This window comes from Arachis hypogaea, chromosome 18 (genome assembly GCF_003086295.3).
Source record: "Arachis hypogaea cultivar Tifrunner chromosome 18, arahy.Tifrunner.gnm2.J5K5, whole genome shotgun sequence".
Taxonomy (NCBI): domain Eukaryota; kingdom Viridiplantae; phylum Streptophyta; class Magnoliopsida; order Fabales; family Fabaceae; genus Arachis; species Arachis hypogaea.
In genome coordinates, this window is record NC_092053.1 from 3,569,577 (window position 1) to 3,583,424 (window position 13,848).

At 38.1% G+C, this 13,848-nt stretch overlaps 2 protein-coding genes across 2 annotated transcripts in view; one reads left to right on the forward strand and one right to left on the reverse strand.

The window, feature by feature from the left end:
* On the forward strand, positions 1 to 4,914 carry LOC112769164 (UDP-galactose/UDP-glucose transporter 5). The gene is made up of 11 exons (XM_025813606.3): positions 1 to 472; positions 1,093 to 1,206; positions 1,322 to 1,414; positions 1,511 to 1,576; positions 2,031 to 2,129; positions 2,964 to 3,043; positions 3,285 to 3,397; positions 3,522 to 3,610; positions 3,989 to 4,075; positions 4,179 to 4,247; positions 4,366 to 4,914. Exons 1-11 carry the CDS (start codon positions 353 to 355, stop codon positions 4,483 to 4,485), a joined length of 1,050 nt encoding a protein of 349 aa, XP_025669391.1. The 5' UTR covers positions 1 to 352; the 3' UTR covers positions 4,486 to 4,914.
* The window catches only part of LOC112769162 (nodulin homeobox), a 25,846-nt gene continuing 16,852 nt past the window's right edge, over positions 4,855 to 13,848 (reverse strand). Inside the window, exons 16-18 of the mRNA XM_025813602.3 lie at positions 6,198 to 6,716; positions 6,083 to 6,117; positions 4,855 to 5,691 (exon numbers count right to left, since the gene is read on the reverse strand). Of these exons, the coding sequence (XP_025669387.1) occupies positions 5,169 to 5,691; positions 6,083 to 6,117; positions 6,198 to 6,716 (1,077 nt within the window). The 3' untranslated portion in view covers positions 4,855 to 5,168. The remainder of the gene's footprint in view (positions 5,692 to 6,082; positions 6,118 to 6,197; positions 6,717 to 13,848) is intronic.

A 13,848-nucleotide genomic window follows, 5' to 3' on the forward strand; every position in this document is an offset into this window, starting at 1 on the left:
GAGGAAGTCAGAGTTAGCAAAGGGAAAAGTACCATGTTGTTGCCAAATCCAATGGTGGAATGGTGACGTGGCATGTGATTGAATATTGCAGAATACTTTGCCGGGGAATGCGACTCTCTTGAGGCTCTGCAAACACCATCTCCCTCATCTCTCTTTCTCTCAGCTCAAACTGAAAACAACGAATCAGAAACCAACTAAACTCGCTTTCTTTCTCTCTCACTCACACACTTTGAGTTTCTCTGTCAGTGCCACGCGGGAGTGGATGCCGTTTGATCCCCAACCTTAGAGGGGGTCCCACATTCGCTATTCTTATCTCAGTCTTCTATGTTCGAGTCCCACTCCGACTTTGGCCATGGCGGAAGAATCAAGCTCTTCTATTTCAGCTGATTCCAGAGACACTAACAAATTATGGAAGGGCACTTTTGCTGTCTCTGGTATCATGGTTACCCTTGTCACCTATGGCGTCTTGCAGGTTCCCCCATCAACCCTCTTTTTTCTCTCTTTTTTCTTTCCCCATCTTGCACGATTTACAGCTCTAGGATCTTCGTATCCCTGCAAAAAGTAATCATTTTTACTGCGTAGCTATGTTAATTTGATTTATTATTATTATTGTTCCAATTCAATGAGGTAGTTTGAAACCGATTAAGGTTAATTATTTTGTCAAAAGTTGGTATCTTTTTCCCCAATGAATCAGATTTGGGCTTTAATGGTAGCTGTAATTAGTTTGCATATGCTGACAATCGGGGGTTTGTAAATCAGAATATCATAGCTGCTATTGTTTGAATACAAAACTTGAATTGGTTTAGTATTGTTGTAGAAAGAAGAAAAGAGAAAGAGTAGCATAGGTAATCAACATAAGTGGGTTGCCAAGTGATTAAGTCATTTGGTTTTAGTATTTTTATTTCCTTGTAATTTGAGGGTTACTGAGGGTGAGTGTAGCTGTAGTCTACGTAGTATGAACAGATTCCTACACATTAGACTACAATTCTTCTTTTTTGTTTGTTTGTTTTCTCAATCGATGCTATATTAACATCAAAGCGCTCTCAGAGCCCATCATTTATCAAATGAGTTAATAGATATTTTTTATTGCAGGAAAAGATCATGAGAATACCATATGGGGCAGAAAAGGAGTACTTTAAGTATTCACTCTTTCTTGTTTTCTGCAATCGTATCACAACATCTGCTGTTTCCGCTGGTTCTTTGTTGGTAAGTAAATGTCATATACAAAATCAACAGATGCAGCTCTGACACATTTTCTTGTGAATGCATTTGCTTAGCCCCCAATTATTTGCAGTTTCATAATTTTCAACCTTTCTTTCAGGCAAGTAAAAAAACAATGGACCCTGTTGCTCCCATTTATAAGTATTGTCTCGTCTCGATATCAAATATACTGACCACAACTTGTCAATATGAGGTATTCTGTGTTCCTGTTATCTCATAAGAAGCTGCTAAGATGCCTGGTAGTTAGTTGCTAATCGTGTTTTCTTGAATGTGCATATTTCTTACCCAGGCCCTCAAGTATGTTAGCTTTCCTGTTCAAACTCTTGCAAAGTGTGCAAAAATGATACCAGTTATGGTAGGTCAAACTTTCACTGTACTCAATCATATCAATTTCTTGTGTTCATTACTGGCTAATTTTTATATTCATCAGATTTACCTTCTGGTATTTGTCTTGTATGATGGATTTGTAACTCATTTTTCATTTTCTCAGTGATTGCAACTTTTTTATTTGATGATGTGTTGGCAAATATTGAATATTTCATGCTCTATTTTCTTTCTCTCTGTCCAATTGCCATCATTGGTGGCTGTTTTCATTGTTCTGATTGTGAGAAAGCCATGAATACTAAAAGTCAAAGATATGGTGAGATAGTAGGAATTTGTTATTTGACATCACAGTCCTGCAATTATTTACAAATCCTGAAAATTTGGCTGAACATAATTTTTTAATTGATCGAATAGTTCTGCTGATATCATATAGCTACTATTGTGCCATGTTGAATTGGGTATTTCACGATTTGTGTGTTCAACAGGTTTGGGGTACACTCATAATGCAGAAGAGATATCAGGGACCTGACTATATGCTGGCTTTTTTAGTTACCCTTGGCTGCTCAGTATTTATCTTATATCCGGTAATTATTGGATCTTTGACCCTAATTATTTTGATATCCTTCTAATAATTCGGTTTCTGTCTTGTGATTCTTTTCTTCGTAGAAGTTAGAACTCGCAATGAATGTTCACCACTACTATATTAGTTTTGTTCAGTGACTGATGTTGCATGTGAGTGGTCCTGTGATTTCTTTTAATAGCAGAGGATTAGTTTTATTCCGGACATGACAAGAAGGTTGCTTGAGATAATATATTATTATCCTTTAGACAGAAACAAAAGGAATGGCAGGGCCCTTGAGTTATCTTGAACTGGTGTAGACAGTCCTAAGAAGGCCGCTATATCCACTATTTTGTCACTAAGTCCTTGAAGTTCCAAACTAATTCGTAAAAAGAGGGCATTCTTGATTACTTAGACATACCAAAGCAAATAAACTAGGGCTTGCATTTGCAAAATTTTATCATTATAATGAATTCTTAAACTAGTTCTCCTGAGTCCCAAGTGATATTCAAGCTTGTGTCGATGTTTTCTGCAATCGTTGTTGACTAATGACTACACATAGTTGGCAGCAGGACCCGATCTCGACAATTACAAGTTCACACATTTCTTTAATATGTTGATATGTAATGGGACCTAGAAGGGAGAGAGGTATTGAACAATTGAGGTCACATTTCTTTGATATCTTGATATTTACATGTGCCTACTGACACTGCCTTTTTGTTTTCACGTTCCCCATAGAAAGCATACCATATCAAATATTGTTTTCTTACACTTGATTGATCAAGCAGTTACTGATACTAATCAGCAGTGGCAATATTATGTAATAAGTTAAATTCATTCTTGCATGTCTTCATTGTAGGCAGGATCAGAAATAAGTCCATACAGTAGAGGAAGGGAAAATACGGTTTGGGGCGTTCTTTTAATGGTTGGCTATCTTGGGTATCACTACAGAACTTCAAGCCTTATTTTGAACTTTTTTCTTGTTGATTTAAGTTGTACTGGATGTTCAATTTGCACATTAAAAACCTTATTTTGAAACACTTGCAACTTTTTAACTTGTGAATGCACTAATTGGTGCATTTAAAATTTTGTACTTTAACTTATTATTTTAAGAATTTATCTTCAACTTGGTTCATCTACAAGTCTCTCATTGAATGAAGTTGTAATTTTTGTGTAATAGGTTTGATGGCTTCACAAGCACATTCCAGGATAAGCTGTTTAAAGGCTATGACATGGAGATACACAATCAGATATTTTATACCACATTGTGTTCTTGTATTCTTAGCTTCACAGGTAGAGTTTTTGGAAAGTTGCTTTTATTTTAGCATCCTTTGATTCTTTAGGCTAAGTTCTGGTTCTTTTCCAGCTTCATGGGTGGAAAATACATTCTTTTGACATTGTGAACATTTTAATTTAGGTCTTATCTTGCAAGGACATTTAATACCAGCAATAGAGTTTGTTTATCACCATCATGATTGTTTCTTTGACATAGTATTGCTTTCAACGGTAAGCAAAGTTCTTCCCTCTGTTATAATATGAATAATGTTGCAATGAAAATTGTTTTCACTTCTCTGTTTTTTTCTGAGATTTTGTAAGGAGTAAATTGCACTGTCCTCTCTTAAGATTTGATTAGGTGATATTCCATACACTGTTGTAAACATGACTACCTTTGGAAGGTTGTCAGCAAATATTTGACAAATTGAGAGTGGGTGTATGTAGTATAATTTAACTATAGGAGAGGTCACTGTAATTTAGCCTTTTCAAATCTATAACAATCCCTAATGTTACATACTTTTGTTTGAAAAAGAGGGAAAATAAAACAAGATTAAATGTTACTTCTTTTCTTCATCTTGTACTGAAGAATTTGTCATATTGTTGTCATAGGTTGCAACGGCTAGTCAATTTTTTATATCCTACACAATTCGCACTTTTGGTGCTCTAACATTTGCTACCATAATGACCACAAGACAGGTAACCATTGCATACAGTAATCTAGTCTTCAGTTTCGCTAGTACCGTATATGTTTATATTGCTTGGCATTTTATTCGATTTTCGTTTTTCCTAATATTGGCAGTTGGTGAGCATTATGCTTTCATGCATGTGGTTTTCGCATCCTCTTAGCTTGGAACAGTGGATTGGAGCCGTAAGACTCACTTTTACCCTCTCCGGACACCAAAAGTTTACACATTAAATTTTGCCATTCAACCATGTTCTTAATGATTGTGTTTTTGAGAAGCATTCTAATACCACTGCATTGTCAGGTCATTGTCTTTGGATCCCTTTATGCGAAAAGCTTCATGAAGAAACCACCTCCAAAAACAACCTCATCTGTAGCACTTGTTCAAAATGGAGAATCGAGTAATTTGAAAGTTAACCCTTGATTAAGATGAAGTTAACTTGTGCTGAACTGACACCTGTGCTTTCTTAAGTGACGAGGTAGCGTCAGAGCTGCACATTCAACATTGAAGGTTCATGGATAATTTCATTATACAGATGTGGCTTTGACTTGAAATCTGAACAACACCAACTACAGCTTGATTCCGGATTTTGGTATCACTGTCATAACAAGAGAGGAATTAAAAGGATATTGTCCCCTCTTTTTTCCATAGGGGAGATCAATTATAGATTGACTATAAGGCAAGAGAATGTTTATAGATTGAAAAAATGTGCAGAGTTTGCACAAAGTTGTTTTTATTTAGTTTTCGAGAAATGTGTAGGAGTAGGATGGAATTCAAGTATTCAACGATGGGTTTATGGCAATTTCCAAGGCTCATCATTCACTTAATACCATAACTAGCAATTTACTATTACGAAGAATAATCCTACTACAAAAAATTATAATCAGTTTAATAGTCAATTACAGTAACCTTGATTCACAATTAAATGCCACAAGCATCATTTTGGTGACCATAAAATGCTAGTAACAAAGTTGGCAAAAAACATATCCAGCATCGTTTAGCTAATAATAGATTGGCACTCCCTGTTTGGTTCGTTATCCAGAAGAATGATAACAGACTGAAGCAGGTAGCAAAGTAATAGCTGCAGCCATAGAAGCATCATGAATTCATTCCGACCATAAGCTGGAAACTCTGTTCAAATCCCATTGCACTCTGACAACACCGACCTTCAATTCGGCCTCCGCAAATGTGTTACCAGTGGCAACTGACGGGTAAGGTAATCGCAACCCTTTATCAATCTTAAGCTCACTAACATCCACAACACAGGTTGATGACTCCTCCAAACTTTTCTCATACCACTTACCATGCATCTGAAACACCTTTCCCTTACCAACCTCATCTCCTGCAGCATCTACAATCACCACAACTTGACCTGCATTGCATGGAACAAATTGCAGAGAACCAGTACTAGCAAATCCGGCAACTGAAGGCCCCGAATTCTCGCTGGAAGCTATTTTTGCGAGACTGTGATCTCTTGTATCCAAGGCATCACCTGGACTGTCAGGTGAGTCAAAGGATCCAAGTACTAGCTTTGTTGGCTTGTCTAAGATTGGATTGTCAACATTTGCAGCTGGTGCCGCTCGAACATCCTTAGCTGCTCGAGCTAATTTAGCTTTTCGATTGTTCAACCTGATATTGACAAAAATTCCAGCATGGATCAAACCAGATGAGAATAAATGGACCAATCTATGATGCACAAGCAGGCACTTGATATATTGATGCTCCTGGACCAATCAAAATTTTAATGTAAAGATACTAATATAAAATTTTCTATATATATAAAAATCTTGATATTCCGAATAACAAGATATTATATTTTCCCTATCATAGACCAGGTTCAGAAAAAAAAAACTCGACACCAAAAATTTCTTACATAAAAGCTTAAAGAAGATACTAGTTAATTTTGGCAATCAAACCTAAATGATAATGTAAAATGTTAAGTATCCTATATTGACCCCAGAGGCAAATGCTAAATATCCTGGATTGCTACATAAGAACATGTACAATGAGAAGAGCTCACCAATTTTTAAGCTGTGAAGGTGTAACCTCAGAACCCTGTAAAACATAAAGCAGGAATGTTTTAGAACAAAAATGTCAGCAAAATATTACTCAGGGTTTATTTGCATTTCACCTACATGAAAGCATAATTTTTCCGCCCATGATTGAAGTGAAGCTGCATTTCGATGCATATCAGGCTTATCCAAGAGAGCACTCTCAATCAATGCCACCTGTTTATCATTCATTATATTTCGCTTCCGTTTCCTCTTCTGCACAGTGGCAAGCTTTTCATCCTCTTTATTTTCTTTAACTGCAACCTTTTTACGATCCTCATTTAATTTTGAAAGCTTGCCATCATACATATGCTCAAAAGAATTCTTTCCTTTTGCAGAACTAGTATCTGAACTGCTTGTATCAGTGTTTAGAGCATCCACATCGATTTCTCTAGTTCCTGATGCAGATATGACGTTATCTTCTTGATCTTGCATATTTATGTCACTGCCTTTATTTATGTCTTCAGCTCTGGTATTAGGTTGGTCTATGTCTGGAAATGCAGCATTCTTAGACATTCCTTCCTTTGAGTTACCACGCTTATTAAAACAAGCAGGCTCTTTTCCAGTTAAAGGTGATGGGCATCCCCCTGCATTCTGAGCCACCTGTAGGAAATCAAATTTTACATTAACATCACCATGTTGAGGAAAATCTACATGGTAAAGAACAACCGAATTTGAAAAATGGAGTACTTTTGTCATTTAACATTTAATGGCATTCTCTAGTTCTAAAATAAAATCAATTTTACATATATTTGTGTTAGCACACTGTTAGCCAAAAATAAACAAGTTGTGAGCTTCGAGGTAGTGACCAGCTTCATGGGAGCTATCGAGGAAAGCTAATCGACAGAAGTGAGGATCTCGATAGACCAGGACCCATCGAGAAAAAGTGAGGCAATCGAAGATGTTGGTTTATGGTATAACCAGAAATATTTAGGACAGAGATATAAGAAAAATACGTAGGTGAAAGGAATGGGAATCACACTTTTTTACTTTACTGAAGCAGTACATTTATAGGATTTTAATCCATGACACTACCACATCACCACTAAACTAGGAAGTGGGATGAACAGAAACTGCCACATACCCACTAGATAAGGAAGTGGAATAACACAAACTACTTTTCTCCTAAAGTGCAGGAACCACTAATTGACTAAAACAACAAACTGAAACAATAATAAAAAAAAACTTAATGCAGTCCAAAAGCAAATAATTAACACTCCTCCTTGCTTTAGGATCTGCAAACTCCAATTTTCTGCCTCAATAGCTCAAACTTGCTGACAGGAAGTGGCTTTGTAAACAAATCTGCCAATTGATCTTCTGACCTGCAATAAACCAAAGTTATTTCTCCATTTTGCTGCATCTCTCTTAAGAAGTAGAGCTTGATGTTAAAATGTTTAGTCTTGCCATGACACACTGGATCCTTTGAAATCGCAATTGCTGCCTGGTTGTCGATAAACACTTCTGTCTTGTGATTCTGTTGGAGATGTAAATCACATAAGATCTTTTTCAGCCACAAAACTTGATTTACAGCTGCTGTTGCTGCTATGAATTCAGATTCTGCAGTGGATTGTGCTACTGTCTCCTGCTTCTTTGTGCACCATGAAAAAACTCCTGAGCCTAAACTGAAACAATATCCGGAAGTGCTCTTCATGTCATCAATGGATCCAGCCCAGTCACTATCAGAGAATCCACACAACTTGAAATTTTGACAGCTCTCAAAAGCAAACAAAATGTCCGGCCTTGTTGCAGTGAGATACATTAAACATCCAATCAAGCTCCTGTAATAGCCTTCATCAACTTTATCAGCACCATCTTCTTTGCTCAGCTTCTCCTTTTGGTTCATTGGTGTGCTAACCGCTTTGCACTCCTCCATCTGGAATTTTTTTAAGATTTCCTTAGCATATTTTTTTTGACATATGAACACATCATCCTCATTTTGTTTGATCTCAATTCCAAGAAAATAAGACATAAGACCAAGATCAGTCATTTCAAAAACTTGCATCATTTCTTGCTTGAATTCTTCAACCAAACTTGTATCATCTCCAGTTACTAAAAGATCATCAACATAGAGGGAAACTATGAGAAAATTTTTTCCCTTATGTTTTACATAAAGAGTGGCCTCAGACAAGCTTTTTACAAAGCCTATGCTCAATAGGTGTTCATTTATCCTACTGTACCAAGCTCTTGGTGCTTGTTTTAATCCATAAAGGGCTTTTTTTAGTAGATAGACTTTATCTTCTTCTCCATGCATAACAAATCCCTCTGGCTGCTCCACATATATCTCTTCTTGTAAAACTCCATTTAAAAAAGCTTATTTGACATCTAAATGGAATACTTTCCAGCCTTGTTGAGCAGCAACTGCTAACACCAATCTAATTGTATCTAATCTGGACACTGGTGCAAACGTGTCAGAATAATCAACACCAAAAATTTGTGCATACCCTTTTACTACAAGTCTGGCCTTGTATTTATTGATAGAGCAATCCGCATTAAGCTTTGTTCTGAACACCCATTTAACTCCAATAACTTTTCTGTCTTGAGGCTTGTCAACCTTTTCCCATGTGTTGTTTTTTTGAATCATTGAAATCTCATCCTCCATTGCCTTTTTCCATTTTGGATCCTTGAGTGCTTCTTCACAGCAACTAGGTTCGCATACTGCTACATTGCATCTTTGATAAATGTCTGACAGCAGTCTTGTGCCTCTGATGGGATGATCATCTTCTAATTCATTTTGACACAACTCTGTTGTTTGGTTTCCGCCATAATCATCTTCAATATTGTTACAAGGTTCAATTGTTTTTCGTGGGTTCTTCCAATCCCATTGTTGATCTTCATTGAAATGCACATCCCTAGACACAGTCAACTTTCCAGATTGAGGATGATACACTTTGTAGGCTTTTGAAACAGAACTATAACCCACAAAAATACCCGGAATTGCTTTCTTGTCAAGCTTGTCGCGCTTAACCTGTGGAACATGTGCAAAACAAACACAACCAAACACTTTAAGAAAGGTTAGTGAAGGCTTATATCCATACCAAGCTTCAAAAGGAGTTTTGTCTTTCAAAGCCTTGGATGGAAGTCGATTTTGAAGAAAAACGGCTGTGTTGGCCGCTTCAGCCCAAAATTCTTTAGGCAATTCCTTCTCATGCAGCATGCATCTGGCCATCTCCATTACTGATCTATTTCTCCTTTCACTAACTCCATTTTGCTCTGGAGTGTATGGGGTTGTGAGTTGATGTACAATACCAGCTTCTTCACAAAATTGATCAAATTGTGTTGAGGTGTACTCCTTCCCATTATCTGATCTTAGAAATTGTATCTTGCACCCACTTTGAGTTTCCACCATATTCTTGAACTTTACAAAGACTCCAGCCACTTCATGCTTGAATTTCAAGAAAAAAATCCAGCACATTCTTGTAAAATCATCTATGAAAAGAATAAAGTATAGACTACCTTGTAACGATGGAGTTCTTTGAGGTCCTGCCACATCAGTGTGGATGAGTTGCAGCTTTTGAGAGGCTCTCCAAACTGTTTTGGGAAATGACACTCTGTTTTGTTTACCAAATTGACAGGCATTACAATTTGGCAAATGATCAGAGAGTATTGGTAGACCTTCAATCATATCTTTCCTCTTCATGTTCAGCATCCTTTGAATATGACAGTGACCAAGTCGCTTATGCCAGAGTTCAGTGGGACTGACTTGGGTGATGTAAGCTGTCTGCTCCTCCACAATTGGATCAAATGAGAAGCTTTTTCCTCTCATTTTAACCCTTAAAATCTCCCGACCGGTAGTGTCAAAGATAAGACAATGTAGATTTTTGAAAAAAACTTTAAATCCCTTTTCTAACAATTGACCCACACTAAGCAGATTTTGGTCAATGTCAGGCACATACAGAACATCTGAAATGGTTTTCATACCTGAGCTAGTTGAAATTACAATTGTTCCTTTTCCTTTTGCAGAAATATAGTCACCATTCCCAATTCTGACTTTTGAGAATTTAGCAGGCTTCAAATCCTTGAAAAGAGTTTTATCATATGTCATGTGGTTTGTACAACCACTATCAATCAGCCAGCATTCAGAACTACTCCTTGCTGAGAAGCATGTTGCCACAAAGATTTGATCTTCTTCATTTTGCTCTACAACATTGGCATTAGCTTCATGTTGTTGAAATTTGCCTTTGCAAATTACAGCTTCATGTCCAAGCTGATTGCACTTGTTGCACTTTGCGTCTGGTCTTCTCCAACATCTGAAGGGTGGGTGACCCATTTTGCCACAATGCTCACAAGGTGGGTAATTTTTCTTTTTACCTTTGTCTTTGCTTTGGCTGCTTTGACTACTTCCAACTTCATGATGCTTGGCTGGTAAAGCACCTTCAACCACGTGATCTTGTCTCATAAGCCTTCGCTGCTCTTGGGCCTGCAAGGCATGTAACACTCCTGCTAAGGTGATTTTGGACAGATCCTTCGTATTCTCCAAAGTAGTTATTGATGCTTCATATCTCTCTGGCACTGTAACTAGAATTTTTTCCACAATTCTAGAATCAGTGAATTCAGTGCCGAGTAATCTAACTTTGTTTGCAATAGAAAGCAACCTGTCAGAGTATTCTTTGATTGTCTCAGAATCTTTCATTCTCTGCATCTCGAATTCCCTCATCAAGTTGAGCACTTGCATGCCTCGAATCCTCTCATCCCCTGCGTATTCTTCCTTTAAATAGTCCCAAATTGCTTTTGGTGTTTTGAGAGTCATGATTCTGGTGAAGATTATTGATGAAACACCAGTAAAGAGACATGATCTTGCCTTTGCCTTCCTTGTTTTTTTCTCCTTGTGCAATTTTATTTGAGCCATGGTAGGATTGTTTGGCAGCGGAGGAATTTCGTAATCCTCTTCCACGGCTTCCCAAAGGTCCAATGCCTCCAAATAAGACTCCATTTTAACTGCCCAAAGGTCATAGTTTTCTCCATCAAAGGTGGGCGGAGCAATTTGTGAGAGACTTGCTTCACCTTCCATTTTCACAGGCCCCATAAGAAGAATGCTGTGATACCAATTTGTTGGTTTATGGTATAACCAGAAATATTTAGGACAGAGATATAAGAAAAATACGTAGGTGAAAGGAATGGGAATCACACTTTTTTACTTTACTGAAGCAGTACATTTATAGGATTTTAATCCATGACACTACCACATCACCACTAAACTAGGAAGTGGGATGAACAGAAACTGCCACATACCCACTAGATAAGGAAGTGGAATAACACAAACTACTTTTCTCCTAAAGTGCAGGAACCACTAATTGACTAAAACAACAAACTGAAACAATAATAAAAAAAAACTTAATGCAGTCCAAAAGCAAATAATTAACAGAAGAAACGAGGAAGTTGACAAGTGAAGTTAGTAGCAGTTATAGACAGCACCCAAAGAGCGGGAGCGGTTACTCATAAATTAATGTACGTGGAAGCTACATTTCAATTTGATTGGTTGAATGTTCTTATAAATAGGAGAAGACTCGAAGGAATAAATGTTGGAACTTTGTTACAGAAAATCACTCAAGCACACTCACATCCCCAGCAAATTTATGAGTCTGCTTAGAGCTTTCTTTTCTGTAGGGTTCCTTCCATTGTCTTTACTTTTCATTTAAATTTCTTGTAATCTTTATTTTTCTTGCAGATTTATCTTTCAAGCAATTTTATCATTTCTGTCATCTTTTAAGATTCAATACTTTTCATTTCGATTTCAAAGTCCTTCGATCTCATCGAAGGCAATTTCTCTGCTTTCTTTAAAGTTAAAGTCATTTCATTTATTCTCAGTCATTTCATTTTTAAATTTATTTACTTTTCTTTTCAGATTTTTCTTTATTATTTTATCCAAATTGAAAGAGATTTTGATGCACTTCGAAAACTGGTGCTCACAAGAGGAGTAGGTTTCGCTCCTAGATTATTAGATATCGAACCAACCCAAATTTGCTAAAAATCGAACCAACCCAGATTATTAGATATCGAAATCTGTATTTTATTTGCCACTTTGAGGAATATTGCTATGGTAACTTCAACCCTATATTATGCACAGGCTAATGGTCAAGTTGAGGCGGCAAATAAAAGATTGATTAATTTGATTAAAAAGCAAATCGGTCGTAAACCTCGAACTTGGCATGAGACTTTGAGCCAAGTATTGTGGGCTTATCGAAACTCACCTAAAGGTTCAACGGCACCTCTCCGTATAAGTTGGTGTATGGTCATTGTTCATACCCTAACCCAAAGCGACGGCCAGGCCTAATTGAGTCCAAAAAGGCCTAACCCAAGGGGTTGGCATTCGCTGATCCATTCGACCTCTTCTCTTCCAAGAGGTCGGACTCGACATGAGCTGGCAAGTGACACTTATTCAGATAAGTAACTGCCTCCTTAAATCTCTCACCCACTTCTAGAAGAGAGATCCCAACAACTCTAAGATAAAGGGACGGTTATCCACCATCAGAAGTGGAACTACTTCAACGGTGGTTAGTGGTTCATCACCTATAAATACACTGAAGTACTCAGGTAAAACTAAGTTCCACTACTTTAAACATGCTTAATCCCTTGCTGACTTAGGCATCGGAGTGTCTTTGCAGGTACCACCCCCTATTCTTCAAAGCATACAACTTAGACGGCGGCTCCCTGACACGAGGCAAGTTGGAGACCACCTTCCTTGAACGCTTGGGTCTCACAAACAAGTCCAATCATCCGGTTCTAGGTAAACCCCGAAACATTGGCGCTGTTGCCGAGGACTTGGAAGATCAACGCACGATGGCAGACGACCAGCAGGAAGACGGACACACCGCATCGAAGTCCGAGCAAGAGCACCAGGATACGGTCAACAATGATAAAGCAATAATATCCCTACAAGGAACAGAAGGACAGCATGACGAAGGTCCCTCCAATACTCAGGGATCAAAAAGGATCTCCTCTGAAGTTCATCAGCTCGGAAAAGATGGACAACCTCACTCTACTGACCTAATAGGACTACTACATGGCCACCAAAGTCGACTCGAACAATTGGAACAAGAATTGGAACGACAGTGTGAAGCAGAACGAAGCCTAAGAAGAGAGATCAAGCAATGAAGAGAGCTCGAAGAAAAGCTCTCAAGGCTGGAATCCAACCTCCAAAATAAGGATTCCCGCAGAGATCGAGAAGACACCCCGTTAGGAGAAGAGGATCCATTTATTGAGGATATCATGAGGGTTAAAGTTCCCAGAAACTTTAAGAGCCCTGACATGGATCTGTACGATGGGACGACTGACTCGAAGTATCACCTCAGTAACTTTAAAAGTCGGATGTACTTATCTGACGTATCGGACACTACTCGCTGCAAGGCCTTTCCGACGACCTTGAATAAAGCGGCCATGAAGTTGTTCGATAGCTTTCCCCCCAAGTCGGTCACCAGCTTTGACGACCTCTCGCGAAAGTTTCTCGCGCGCTTCTCAATCCAGAAGGACAAAGTCAAGCATTCACCCAACCTATTAGGAGTAAAACAGGAGGTCGAAGAACCCCTGAGAGACTACATGGAAAGGTTCAACAAAGCGTGCTTGAAAATCCAAGGTTTACCCACTAAAGCAGTGATAATGGGTCTAGTCAATGGGCTCCGAGAAGGACCCTTCTTCCAATCCATCTCAAAGAGACACCCGACTTCTTTAAGTGATGTACAAGAACGAGTTGAGAAGTACATCAATATGGGGAAAAACGCCAGGCTAAGAGAATCAAGTT